The sequence below is a fragment of the Salvelinus alpinus genome, chromosome 1 (assembly GCF_045679555.1).
Source record: "Salvelinus alpinus chromosome 1, SLU_Salpinus.1, whole genome shotgun sequence".
Taxonomy (NCBI): Eukaryota; Metazoa; Chordata; class Actinopteri; order Salmoniformes; family Salmonidae; genus Salvelinus; species Salvelinus alpinus.
The window spans coordinates 114,426,675-114,441,595 of NC_092086.1; the positions used below are offsets into that span (position 1 = coordinate 114,426,675).

Genomic DNA, 14,921 nt, shown 5'->3' on the forward strand with positions numbered 1-14,921 from the left:
CAGGGTGTATGTTGCATACTCAGTTAGCAGGGTGTATGTTGCGTATTCAGTTAGCAGGGTGTATGTTGTGTACTCAGTTAGCAGGGTGTATGTTGCGTACTCAGTTAGCAGGGTGTATGTTGCGTACTCAGTTAGCAGGGTGTATGTTGCGTATCTAGTTAGCAGGGTGTATGTTGCGTATTCAGTTAGCAGGGTGTATGTTGCGTACTCAGTTAGCAGGGTGTATGTTGCGTACTCAGTTAGCAGGGTGTATGTTGCGTACTCAGTTAGCAGGGTGTATGTTGCGTACTCAGTTAGCAGGGTGTATGTTGCGTATTCAGTTAGCAGGGTGTATGTTGCGTACTCAGTTAGCAGGGTGTATGTTGCGTATTCAGTTAGCAGGGTGTATGTTGCGTACTCAGTTAGCAGGGTGTATGTTGCGTACTCAGTTAGCAGGGTGTATGTTGCGTACTCAGTTAGCAGGGTGTATGTTGCGTATCTAGTTAGCAGGGTGTATGTTGCGTACTCAGTTAGCAGGGTGTATGTTGCGTACTCAGTTAGCAGGGTGTATGTTGCGTATCTAGTTAGCAGGGTGTATGTTGCGTACTCAGTTAGCAGGGTGTATGTTGCGTACTCAGTTAGCAGGGTGTATGTTGCGTATCTAGTTAGCAGGGTGTATGTTGCGTACTCAGTTAGCAGGGTGTATGTTGCGTACTCAGTTAGCAGGGTGTATGTTGCGTACTCAGTTAGCAGGGTGTATGTTGCGTATCTAGTTAGCAGGGTGTATGTTGCGTACTCAGTTAGCAGGGTGTATGTTGCGTACTCAGTTAGCAGGGTGTATGTTGCGTATTCAGTTAGCAGGGTGTATGTTGCGTACTCAGTTAGCAGGGTGTATGTTGCGTATCTAGTTAGCAGGGTGTATGTTGCGTACTCAGTTAGCAGGGTGTATGTTGCGTACTCAGTTAGCAGGGTGTATGTTGCGTATCTAGTTAGCAGGGTGTATGTTGCGTACTCAGTTAGCAGGGTGTATGTTGCGTACTCAGTTAGCAGGGTGTATGTTGCGTACTCAGTTAGCAGGGTGTATGTTGCGTATCTAGTTAGCAGGGTGTATGTTGCGTACTCAGTTAGCAGGGTGTATGTTGCGTACTCAGTTAGCAGGGTGTATGTTGCGTACTCAGTTAGCAGGGTGTATGTTGCGTATCTAGTTAGCAGGGTGTATGTTGCGTACTCAGTTAGCAGGGTGTATGTTGCGTACTCAGTTAGCAGGGTGTATGTTGCGTATTCAGTTAGCAGGGTGTATGTTGCGTACTCAGTTAGCAGGGTGTATGTTGCGTATCTAGTTAGCAGGGTGTATGTTGCGTACTCAGTTAGCAGGGTGTATGTTGCGTACTCAGTTAGCAGGGTGTATGTTGCGTATCTAATTAGCAGGGTGTATGTTGCGTATTCAGTTAGCAGGGTGTATGTTGCGTATTCAGTTAGCAGGGTGTATGTTACGTACTCAGTTAGCAGGGTGTATGTTGCGTATCTAGTTAGCAGGGTGTATGTTGCGTACTCAGTTAGCAGGGTGTATGTTGCGTATGCTCCAGGAGGGGTCCCTCATCTCCCCCTCTCTTCGCCCCTCTAGACGGTCACCACAGTGCCGACCCATGGAGCTCATCCAGCGGTATGAACCAGCCTGGTTACAGCGGCATGCTGGGTAACTCCTCCCACGGCCCCCAGAGCAGCAGCTACTGTGGCACCCACCTGCATGACCGGCTGGTGAGTATCCTCTCCTCCTTTCCTTTCCTTATCTCCTTCTTTTCTAATCTACTCTCCACCCCCTCTCCATTCCTCCCTCTTCTTCTTTCTGTCTTTCAGTCACTTTCTGTGTCTCCTTGTCATTTTCATTTTTTTATTCTTATTGAACCTTTATTTAACTAGGCAAGTCAGTTAAGAACAAATTCTTATTTACAATGACGGCCTACCAAAAGGTAATTGGCCTCCTGCGGGGACGGGGGCTGGGATTAAACATTATTGGGCACAGACAACAGCACAAAGGGTAAGAAGGTAGAGACAACAATACATCACGTGAAGCAGCCATAACTGTCAGTAAGAGTGTCCATGATTGAGTCTTTGAATGAAGAGATGGAAATAAAACTGTCCAGTTTGAGTGTTTTTTGCAGCTCGTTTCAGTCGCTAGCTACAGCAAACTGAAAAGACGAGCGACCCAGGGATGTGTGCGCTTTGGGGACCTTTAACAGAATGTGACTGGCAGAACGGGTGTTGTATGTGGAGGATGAGGGCTGCAGTAGATATCTCAGATAGGGGGGAGTGAGGCCTAAGAGGGTTTTATAAATAAGCATCAACCAGTGGGTCTTGCGACGGGTATACAGAGATGACCAGTTTACAGAGGAGTATAGAGTGCAGTGATGTGTCCTATGAGGAGCATTGGTGGCAAATCTGATGGCCGAATGGTAAAGAACATCTCGCCGCTCGAGAGCACCATTACCTGCCCTTACCTCTCTCCATCAGTTGATTATTCCGTAGCCTTGGTATGCCTCCATATCATCTCACTCTTATTGCTTTTCATTGCTCAAGGTTCTCATGGGTTAGATGGTCAGTCTGAGGGTTCTAATGGGTTAGATGGTCAGTCTTAGGGTTCTCATGGGTTAGATGGTCAGTCTGAGGGTTCTAATGGGTTAGATGGTCAGTCTGAGGGTTCTAATGGGTTAGATGGTCAGTCTGAGGGTTCTAATGGGTTAGATGGTCAGTCTGAGGGTTCTAGTGGGTTAGATGGTCAGTCTGAGGGTTCTAATGGGTTAGATGGTCAGTCTGAGGGTTATAATGAGTTAGATGGTCAGTCTGAGGGTTATAATGGGTTCGATGGTCAGTCTGAGGGTTCTAATGGGTTAGATGGTCAGTCTGAGGGTTCTCATGGGTTAGATGGTCAGTCTGAGGGTTCTAGTGGGTTAGATGGTCAGTCTGAGGGTTCTAATGGGTTAGATGGTCAGTCTGAGGGTTCTAATGGGTTAGATGGTCAGTCTGAGGGTTCTAATGGGTTAGATGGTCAGTCTGAGGGTTCTAATGGGCTAATTAGATGGTCAGTCTGAGGGTTCTAATGGGTTAGATGGTCAGTCTGAGGGTTCTAATGGGTTAGATGGTCAGTCTGAGGGTTCTAATGGGTTAGATGGTCAGTCTGAGGGTTCTAATGGGTTAGATGGTCAGTCTGAGGGTTCTAATGGGTTAGATGGTCAGTCTGAGGGTTCTAATGGGTTAGATGGTCAGTCTGATGGTTCTAATGGGTTAGATGGTCAGTCTGAGGGTTCTAATGGGTTAGATGGTCAGTCTGAGGGTTCTAATGGGTTAGATGGTCAGTCTGAGGGTTCTAATGGGTTAGATGGTCAGTCTGAGGGTTCTAATGGGTTAGATGGTCAGTCTGAGGGTTCTAATGGTTAGATGGTCAGTCTGAGGGTTCTAATGGGTTAGATGGTCAGTCTGAGGGTTCTAATGGGCTAATTAGATGGTCAGTCTGAGGGTTCTAATGGGTTAGATGGTCAGTCTGAGGGTTCTAATGGGTTAGATGGTCAGTCTGAGGGTTCTAATGGGTTAGATGGTCAGTCTGAGGGTTCTAATTGGTTAGATGGTCAGTCTGAGGGTTCTAATGGGTTAGATGGTCAGTCTGAGGGTTCTAATGGGTTAGATGTTTAGTCTGATGGTTGTTTCTCTCCCTCCATTCTCCCTCTCTACAGAGCTACCCGTCACACTCCTCGGCAGACATCAACCCCAGTCTTCCTCCCATGTCCAGTTTCCATCGTAGCAGTGCCTCCAATCAGTACAGTACAGCCTCCTGCACTGCCACCACCAACGGCACAGACAGCGTGATGGGTAAGACCTGGGGACAAGGACACAGGGCTGCGGAAGACAGGACAGAAGACAGGACAGATCACAGGGCTGATTACAGCGGTAAGACCAGCAATGTGACGGACAGACAGAGTGATGGATGGACAGACAGACAGGAAGGCTAAACGTAGACAAGATGGACTGATTAACATAGAAAGATTAACAGAGGCCACATACGGTTTTGACTCTGCTGTGATTAGCTGTGACATGTCCTCCTCTCAGTGATGGCTGGAGTGTCGCTGTGTTTTTCCTCTAAACCACCACAGACAGCCCAGCATATGGTCCTGCTCTCTTGCAATCCCACTGAACAAATAATAGAACAATCAGAAACAGATTGGATGCTTGTTCTCCAACATTCCACAATGATTCTCTCTTTTCCCTCTCCCTCTATCGATCTCGATCATTCTTTCTCTCTCTGAGATCTCTCTCTAGCTCTCTCTCTACCCCTCTCTCTGAGATCTCTCTCTAGCTCTCAGTTCAATTTCAATTCAAGGGGATTTATTGGCATGGGAAACATATGTTTACTTTGTCAAAGCAAGTGAAATAGATAATAAAGCCCCTTCTCTCTCTCTCTCCCTCGCTCTCTCTCCATCTCTCTCTCTCTCTCTCCATCTCTCTCTAGCTCTCTCTAGCTCTCTCTCTACCTCTCTCTCTGAGATCTCTCTCTACCTCTCTCTCTAACTCTCTAGCTCTCTCTCTACCTCTCTCTCTAACTATCTAGCTCTCTCTCTAGCTCTCTCTACCTCTCTCTCTGAGATCTCTCTCTAGCTCTCTCTCTGAGATCTCTCTCTAGCTCTCTCTCTAGCTCTCTCTACCTCTCTCTCTGAGATCTCTCTCTATCTCTCTCTCTGAGATCTCTCTCTAGCTCTCTCTCTAGCTCTCTCTACCTCTCTCTCTGAGATCTCTCTCTAGCTCTCTCTCTAGCTCTCTCTACCTCTCTCTCTGAGATCTCTCTCTACCTCTCTCTCTCCCTCTCTCTATAGCTCTCTCTCTAGCTCTCTCTAGCTCTCTCTCTAGCTCTCTCTCTCTCTCTAAACATATATTAACATTGCCAAAGCAAGTGATATAAAACAGTCACAAATTAACAGTTAACATAAAACACACAACATTTTTAAAATGAGAAAGACTTGAAATGTTAAATGATTAACTGTGTACAAAAACTTGAGGTCCGTTAAAATAGATCCTGAAGGAAGATTGATCCGGTTGAACATACTACTTAATGATAAACAATGATGGCTCAATAAATCTATACGGTCAATAATAATGACAATCCAAACTTCTTTGAAAACATTTATAATGATCAAATTAGTCTCCAAGATACAAATAACTGTATTATAATGGAAATATAAGAAATATTATGGACATTACTGATATTTTGAGGCTTAAAAACCCGCATCTTGTAAGATATACTTGGAGGCTAAATCAAGCTAGTCAGATTGATTATTTTCTGGTATCCTTTTTCTATGGTGCCAAAAGTGGGAAAAGTAACCTTTCGGGTTACTGGCCCAACGCTCTAACCACTAGGTCACTAATCACTAGGTCACTAATCACTAGGCTACCTGCCGCCCCTATCATCCAGCAAAGGCAGATCTAATAGATCTACAGCCAATTACATGGCTAAACTGATAGAGAAAAAAATAAAAATTAATTGTGGGGGGTAAAAATTAATTGTGGGGGGGGGGTTACCAGAAGGGTATAATATTTATAAAGGATAGTGTCAACAACAACGGTAAAATGATGTCACACAAGCAACTAACAGCAATGTATGATGGGGTGGCAGGTAGCCTAGTGTTTAAGAGCATTGGGGCAGTAACCAAAAGGTTGCTGGTTCGAATCCCTGAGCAGACTAAGTGAAACCATCTATTGATTTGCCCTTGAGCAAGGCACTTCACCCTAATTGTTCCTGTAAGTTGCTCTGAATAAGAATGTCTGCTAAATTATGTAAATAATGAAACAATATATAAAAAAACTTAGTGAGCCAAATAAAATCACCCGCGGTCCAAATTCAGCCTGCAGACCGTCAGTTGGAGATCCCTGAAATAGACCATCACACCTGGTCCGTGTATGTGTAAAACTTCATCACGGTTCCTATTTATCTCATCTTTGAGTGTACATGAGATCACATACAAATGGTAAGGAAGGTTTGAAATTATTGTTTTCGGCAAATATTATATCTGTTTGGGCTTCTTGCTGGGCAATTTGTAGTCTAAAAATTATTTGTAATTATGTTCCGGGCCCCCTGACCATCCGCTCAAGAAAAAATTGGCCCGCGGCTAAATCTAGTTGATGGTCCCTAGTCTATACTGTGTGTATTAAACACGGTGAGAGAGGAGAGGAGAGAGAGAGAGAGAGGCTTGTATTAGCGTGTGTCGCTTAAACAGTGAAAGAACTGGGGGAAAATGTGATTGGGCAATTAATGTGAGAGTGGTGTAGGCGGTCCTCAGAGCTCTGCTCTGTTCACTTCCTGCCCCGGACTCTCGGGTTGTCCCAACACACACACACACACACACACACACACACACACACACGCTTGGCTTGAGGATGTGACAGCTGGAGCTGGGGGTGGACAGGGTGTGGGTTAGGGCCTTCAGGGGAAAGAGGGATGGATGAATGAATAGAGAGATGAATGGATGGAGGGATTATGGGATGGAGGAGGGAGGGGGGGGGGGTTATTGGAATGAATAACATCCTTACTTATGGAATCCCACTTCTTTTTCTGTGTGTGTGTGTGTGTGTGTGTGTGTGTGTGTGTGTGTGTGTGTGTGTGTGTGTGTGTGTGTGTGTGTGTGTGTGTGTGTGTGTGTGTGTGTGTGTGTGTGTGTGTGTGTGTGTGTGTGTGTGTGTGTGTGTGTGTGACAGCTAACCGGGCGCAGAGCGGGGCACCGACCAGCTCTCAGACGGGAGACGCCCTGGGGAAGGCTCTCGCTTCGGTGAGGAGAGAACACACACCCTAAAATACACCCCTAGTCAATACACACACACACCCTAACCTACACCCCTAGTCAATACACACACACACACACACACACACACACACACACACACACACACACACACACACACACACACACACACACACACACACACACACACACACCCTAACCAACACCCCTAGTCAATACACACACACACACACACGCACGCACGCACGCACACACACACACACACAGGCATGCATGTACACACACGTGTTGACTGACTGTCTGCGATTTAATTGTTTGTTTCAGATCTACTCTCCAGACCACACAAACAATAGCTTCTCGTCCAACCCGTCGACCCCTGTCGGCTCTCCCCCGTCACTCACAGGTAAATCTTCATAATACGTTAATAATGTACGAGATTTCCCCTCCCACAAGCCTCCTCTGTGTTGTGTCATGAGCAGGTTAACCCTTGATTAATTGGTTGAATTTATATGACAATTAAACAATTAAAATACAACCACACACCAATGGCACGAGTATAACACAAAAAAAAGCCTAGGACTTATTTCTCTGTCTCCTCTAACTAAGGTGAGGAAGAGGAAGTGAGTACTCTGACTCATCTACTAAGGTGAGGAAGAGGAAGTGAGTACTCTGACTCCTCTAACTAAGGTGAGGAAGAGGAAGTGAGTACTCTGACTCATCTACTAAGGTGAGGAAGAGGAAGTGAGTACTCTGACTCCTCTAACTAAGGTGAGGAAGAGGAAGTGAGTACTCTGACTCCTCTAAGGTGAGGATGAGGAAGTGAGTACTCTGACTCCTCTAACTAAGGTGAGGAAGAGGAAGTGAGTACTCTGACTCCTCTAACTAAGGTGAGGAAGAGGAAGTGAGTACTCTGACTCCTCTAACTAAGGTGAGGATGAGGAAGTGAGTACGCTGACTCCTCTAACTAAGGTGAGGAAGAGGAAGTGAGTACGCTGACTCCTCTAACTAAGGTGAGGAAGAGGAAGTGAGTACTCTGACTCCTCTAACTAAGGTGAGGAAGAGGAAGTGAGTACTCTGTCTCCTCTAACTAAGGTGAGGAAGTGAGTACTCTGACTCCTCTAACTAAGGTGAGGAAGAGGAAGTGAGTACTCCGACTCCTCTAACTAAGGTGAGGATGAGGAAGTGAGTACGCTGACTCCTCTAACTAAGGTGAGGAAGAGGAAGTGAGTACTCTGACTCCTCTAACTAAGGTGAGGAAGAGGAAGTGAGTACTCTGACTCCTCTAACTAAGGTGAGGATGAGGAAGTGAGTACTCTGACTCCTCTAACTAAGGTGAGGAAGAGGAAGTGAGTACTCTGACTCCTCTAACTAAGGTGAGGAAGAGGAAGTGAGTACTCTGACTCCTCTAACTAAGGTGAGGAAGAGGAAGTGAGTACTCTGACTCCTCTAACTAAGGTGAGGAAGAGGAAGTGAGTACTCTGACTCCTCTAACTAAGGTGAGGAAGAGGAAGTGAGTACTCTGACTCCTCTAACTAAGGTGAGGATGAGGAAGTGAGTACTCTGACTCCTCTAACTAAGGTGAGGAAGAGGAAGTGAGTACTCTGACTCCTCTAACTAAGGTGAGGAAGAGGAAGTGAGTACTCTGACTCCTCTAACTAAGGTGAGGATGAGGAAGTGAGTACTCTGACTCCTCTAACTAAGGTGAGGAAGAGGAAGTGAGTACTCTGACTCCTCTAACTAAGGTGAGGAAGAGGAAGTGAGTACTCTGACTCCTCTAACTAATGTGAGGAAGAGGAAGTGAGTACTCTGACTCCTCTAACTAAGGTGAGGAAGAGGAAGTGAGTACTCTGACTCCTCTAACTAAGGTGAGGAAGAGGACGTGAGTACTCTGACTCCTCTAACTAAGGTGAGGATGAGGAAGTGAGTACTCTGACTCCTCTAACTAAGATGAGGAAGAGGAAGTGAGTACGCTGACTCCTCTAACTAAGGAGAGGAAGAGGAAGTGAGTACTCTGACTCTTCTAACTAAGATGATGAAGAGGAAGTGAGTACTCTGACTCCTCTAACTAAGGTGAGGATGAGGAAGTGAGTACTCTGACTCCTCTAACTAAGGTGAGGAAGAGGAAGTGAGTACTCTGACTCCTCTAACTAAGGTGAGGAAGAGGAAGTGAGTACTCTGACTCCTCTAACTAAGGTGAGGAAGGGGACGTGAGTACTCTGACTCATCTAACTAAGGTGAGGAAGAGTAAGTGAGTACTCTGACTCCTCTAACTAAGGTGAGGATGAGGAAGTGAGTACTCTGACTCCTCTAACTAAGGTGAGGAAGTGAGTACTCTGACTCTAACTAAGGTGAGGAAGATGAAGTGAGTACTCTGACTCCTCTAACTAAGGTGAGGATGAGGAAGTGAGTACTCTGACTCCTCTAACTAAGGTGAGGAAGAGGAAGTGAGTACGCTGACTCCTCTAACTAAGGTGAGGAAGAGGAAGTGAGTACTCTGACTCATCTAACTAAGGTGAGGAAGAGGAAGTGAGTACTCTGACTCCTCTAACTAAGGTGAGGAAGAGGAAGTGAGTACTCTGACTCCTCTAACTAAGGTGAGGAAGAGGAAGTGAGTACTCTGACTCCTCTAACTAAGGTGAGGAAGAGGAAGTGAGTACTCTGACTCCTCTAACTAAGGTGAGGATGAGGAAGTGAGTACTCTGACTCCTCTAACTAAGGTGAGGAAGAGGAAGTGAGTACTCTGACTCCTCTAACTAAGGTGAGGAAGAGGAAGTGAGTACTCTGACTCCTCTAACTAAGGTGAGGAAGAGGAAGTGAGTACTCTGACTCCTCTAACTAAGGTGAGGAAGAGGAAGTGAGTACTCTGACTCCTCTAACTAAGGTGTGGATGAGGAAGTGAGTACTCTGACTCCTCTAACTAAGGTGAGGAAGAGGAAGTGAGTACTCTGACTCCTCTAACTAAGGTGAGGAAGAGGAAGTGAGTACTCTGACTCCTCTAACTAAGGTGAGGATGAGGAAGTGAGTACTCTGACTCCTCTAACTAAGGTGAGGATGAGGAAGTGAGTACTCTGACTCCTCTAACTAAGGTGAGGAAGAGGAAGTGAGTACTCTGACTCCTCTAACTAAGGTGAGGAAGAGGAAGTGAGTACTCTGACTCCTCTAACTAAGTTGAGGATGAGGAAGTGAGTACTCTGACTCCTCTAACTAAGGTGAGGAAGAGGAAGTGAGTACTCTGACTCCTCTAACTAAGGTGAGGAAGAGGAAGTGAGTACTCTGACTCCTCTAACTAAGGTGAGGAAGAGGAAGTGAGTACTCTGACTCCTCTAACTAAGGTGAGGAAGAGGAAGTGAGTACTCTGACTCCTCTAACTAAGGTGAGGATAAAGATGAGGAATTGAGTGAGAGACAGCAACACAATTAGACCCAACCATATCATGAGAAAATAAAAAGATAATTACTTGACACATTGGAAAGAATTAACAAAAGAACTGTGCGAACTAGAATGCTATTTGGCCCTAAACAAAGAGTACACAGTGGCAGAATACCTGACTACTGTGACTGACCCAAACTTAAGGAAAGCTTTGACTATGTACAGACTCAGTGAGAATAGCCTTGCTATTGAGAAAAGCTGCCGTAGGCAGACCTGGCTCTCAAGAGAAGACAGGCTATGTGCACACTGCCCACAAAATGAGGTGGAAACTGAGCTGCACTTCCTAACCTCCTGTCAAATGTATGACCATATTAGAGACACATATTTCCCTCAGATTACACAGACCCACAAAGAATTTGAAAAGAAACCCAATTCTGATAAACTCCCATATCTACTGGGTGAAATACCAGTGTTTCATCACAACAGCAAGATTAGTGACCTGTTCCCACAAGAAAAGGGCAACCAGTGAAGAACAAACACCATTGTAAATACAACCCATAATTTATGTTGATTTATTTTCCCTTTTGTACTTTAACCATTTGTACATTGTTACAACACTGTATATTTACATAATATGACATTTGTAATGTCTTTATTCTTTAGGAACTTCTGTATGTGTAATGTTTACTGTTAATTTTTATTGTTTATTTCACTTTTTGTATATTATCTACCTCACTTGCTTTGGCAATGTTAACATATGTTTCCCATGAGAGAGAGAGATATATCCCTCTCAGACAGAAAGTAGAGAAAGAGAGAGAGAGAGAGGGAGAGGGAGAGAGAGAGAGAGAGAGAGAGAGAGAGAGAGAGAGAGAGAGAGAGAGAGAGAGAGAGAGAGAGAGAGAGAGAGAGAGAGAGAGATACCCCTCTCAGACAGAGAGTAGAGTGAGAGAAAACAAGAGAGAGAGCACAGCTGCTGCCGCTTGTACAGGCCTACAGTAGACTTCTCGATGCAGGGACACTGGCGATGGCAAATTACTTCTATTCCAGGTGTCGATGAAGCCTGTTGCTAGCTACTGCTGCTGTTAGTTGTGATTGAGCCGTGATGCTATCATGCTAGCTACTGCTGCTGTTAGTTGTGATTGAGCCGTGATGCTATCATGCTAGCTACTGCTGCTGTTAGTTGTGATTGAGCCGTGATGCTATCATGCTAGCTACTGCTGCTGTTAGTTGTGATTGAGCCGTGATGATATCATGCTAGCTACTGCTGCTGTTAGTTGTGATTGACCCGTGATGCTATCATGCTAGCTACTGCTGCTGTTAGTTGTGATTGAGCCGTGATGATATCATGCTAGCTACTGCTGCTGTTAGTTGTGATTGACCCGTGATGCTATCATGCTAGCTACTGCTGCTGTTAGTTGTGATTGAGCCGTGATGCTATCATGCTAGCTACTGCTGCTGTTAGTTGTGATTGAGCCGTGATGATATCATGCTAGCTACTGCTGCTGTTAGTTGTGATTGACCCGTGATGCTATCATGCTAGCTACTGCTGCTGTTAGTTGTGATTGAGCCGTGATGCTGTCATGCTAGCTACTGCTGCTGTTAGTTGTGATTGACCCGTGATGCTATCATGCTAGCTACTGCTGCTGTTAGTTGTGATTGACCCGTGATGCTATCATGCTAGCTACTGCTGCGGTTTGTTGTGATTGAGCCGTGATGCTGTCATGCTAGCTACTGCTGCTGTTAGTTGTGATTGAGCCGTGATGCTATCATGCTAGCTACTGCCGCTGTTAGTTGTGATTGAGCCGTGATGCTATCATGCTAGCTACTGCCGCTGTTAGTTGTGATTGAGCCGTGATGCTATCATGCTAGCTACTGCTGCTGTTAGTTGTGATTGAGCCGTGATGCTATCATGCTAGCTACTGCTGCTGTTTGTTGTGATTGAGCCGTGATGCTGTCATGCTAGCTACTGCTGCTGTTAGTTGTGATTGAGCCGTGATGCTATCATGCTAGCTACTGCCGCTGTTAGTTGTGATTGAGCCGTGATGCTATCATGCTAGCTACTGCCGCTGTTAGTTGTGATTGAGCCGTGATGCTATCATGCTAGCTACTGCTGCTGTTAGTTGTGATTGAGCCGTGATGCTATCATGCTAGCTAATGCTGCTGTTAGTTGTGATTGAGCCGTGATGCTATCATGCTAGCTACTGCTGCTGTTAGTTGTGATTGAGCAGTGATGCTATCATGCTAGCTACTGCTGCTGTTAGTTGTGATTGAGCCGTGATGCTATCATGCTAGCTACTGCTGCTGTTAGTTGTGATTGAGCTGTGATGCTATCATGCTAGCTACTGCTGCTGTTAGTTGTGATTGAGCCGTGATGCTATCATGCTAGCTTCTGCTGCTATTTGTTGTGATTGAGCCGTGATGCTATCATGCTAGCTACTGCTGCTGTTAGTTGTGATTGAGCAGTGATGCTATCATGCTAGCTACTGCTGCTGTTAGTTGTGATTGAGCCGTGATGCTTTCATGCTAGCTACTGATGCTGTTAGTTGTGATTGAGCTGTGATGCTATCATGCTAGCTACTGCCGCTGTTAGTTGTGATTGAGCCGTGATGCTATCATGCTAGCTAATTAACACTCCTCCCTCCCTCTAGTTATAACACACTTCAAACTTCTCCTCCTTTTTTCCTCCCTTGTTCCTTTTTTTTTTTTTTTTTGCCAATTACTGTTCTACCAGACTAACGATGCAAATTCTACCGTGCTCCTTAATGTGAGAAATTAGTTTCTCATAATCACTGTGTTAGATTCTGCGCTAATTGTCGTTGCTGCACAACGTTTGATATTTCATATGTATTGACTGATAGACTTAATTACAAACGCACTTCGGCAATTATTTCAAAGCTGCCGTGCGCGTGCGTGTGTGTGTGTGTGTGTGTGTGTGATCCAGCAGCATCATGAAGTGTTACAGTTACTACCAGGAAATACCTGGCTAACATAAAATAATTGGACATGGGATCTGGGAAAAAATATTTTTTGGTATGTCAGATTGTTCTGGCAATTCTCAAGTAGGAACTTCATTGGGAGGAAGGATGTTTAACATGCATTTTACATTTGTATCTTTTTCTCTTGTGATTTAAGTGGCCATTTTAAGCCCTTTTAATACCTCTGCATGCCTCCTATTAGACCCTGTGATCCGTGAACTGTAAATGATACAGACAACATCTTGGTGTCATTATACACTGAGTGTACAAAACATTAGGAACACTTTCCTAATATTGAGTTACACCTCCCCTTTTTGCCCTCAGAACAGCCTCAATTCGTCGGGGCACGGACTTTACAAGGGGGTCGAAAGCGTTCCACAGGGATGTTGGTCCATGTTGACTCCAATGCTTCCCACAGATTGGGTGGTGGGTCATTCTTGATACAAACGGGAAACTGTTGAGTGTGAAAAACCCAGCAGCGTTGCAGTTCTTGACACACTCAAACCGGTGCGCCTGACACCTACCACCATAGCCTGTTCAAGGGCACGTAAATCTTTTGTCTTGCCCAATTCACCCTCTGAATGGCACACATACACGATCCATGTCTCAATTGTCTCAAAGATTAAAACTCCTTCTTTAGCCTGTCAAGAGTGTACAAAGCTGTCATCAAGGCAAAGGGGGGCTTCTTTGATAAATATAAAATATATTTTGATTTGTTTAACACTTTTTTGGTGACTACATGATTCCATATGTGTTATTTCATATTTTTCATGTCTTCACTATTATTCTACAAAGTAGAAAATAGTTTAAAAAAATGAAAAACCCTTGAATGAGTAGGTATGTCCAAACTTTTGGACTGTTACTATATATATGTTTTATGTTGAATGAACGTTGTTGTATTCTATTTATTTATTTAACCTTTATTTAACTAGGCACGTCAGTTAAGAACAAATTCTTATTTTTAATGACGTCCTACCGGGGAACAGTGGGTTTAACTGCCTTGTTCAGGGGCAGAATGACAAATTTGTACCTTGTCAGCTCGGGGGATTTGATCTTGCAACCTTTACGGTTACTAGTCCAACGCTCTAACCACTAGGCTCTAACCACTAGGCTCTAACCACTAGGCTCTAACCACTAGACTAAAACCACTAGGCTCTAACCACTAGGCTCTAACCACTAGGCTCTAACCACTAGGCTCTAACCACTAGGCTCTAACCACTAGGCTCTAACCACTAGGCTCTAACCACTAGGCTCTAACCACTAGGCTCTAACCACTAGGCTCTAACCACTAGGCTCTAACCAGTAGGCTCTAACCACTAGGCTCTAACCAGTAGGCTCTAACCAGTAGGCTCTAACCACTAGGCTCTAACCAGTAGGCTCTAACCACTAGGCTCTAACCACTAGGCTCTAACCACTAGGCTCTAACCACTAGGCTCTAACCACTAGGCTCTAACCAGTAGGCTCTAACCACTAGGCTCTAACCACTAGGCTCTAACCACTAGGCTCTAACCAGTAGGCTCTAACCACTAGGCTCTAACCACTAGGCTCTAACCACTAGGCTCTAACCACTAGGCTCTAACCAGTAGGCTCTAACCAGTAGGCTCTAACCACTAGGCTCTAACCACTAGGCTCTAACCACTAGGCTCTAACCACTAGGCTCTAACCACTAGGCTCTAACCACTAGGCTCTAACCACTAGGCTACCTGCCACGTTGTTGTTGTATTTCATCATGTAGACCCACTCCATATGCAGAGAACACATATAATATATATATATATATATATGAAACACAATATATAGTATATATATATATGAA

The 14,921-nt window shown here is 44.9% G+C and overlaps 1 protein-coding gene across 21 annotated transcripts in view; it reads left to right on the forward strand.

Annotated features, from left to right (window-relative positions):
- Window positions 1-14,921, forward strand: part of LOC139539324 (transcription factor 4-like) — a 556,664-nt gene that overhangs the window by 480,170 nt on the left and 61,573 nt on the right. For 12 of the 21 annotated variants that reach the window (XM_071342158.1, XM_071342203.1, XM_071342245.1 and 9 more), the window contains 4 exons: window positions 1,604-1,737; window positions 3,708-3,921; window positions 6,718-6,788; window positions 7,086-7,164. In XM_071342158.1, coding sequence (XP_071198259.1) covers window positions 1,604-1,737; window positions 3,708-3,921; window positions 6,718-6,788; window positions 7,086-7,164 — 498 coding nt within the window. The remainder of the gene's footprint in view (window positions 1-1,603; window positions 1,738-3,707; window positions 3,922-6,717; window positions 6,789-7,085; window positions 7,165-14,921) is intronic. The other 9 variants (XM_071342214.1, XM_071342294.1, XM_071342182.1 and 6 more) reach the window with 1 other exon arrangement.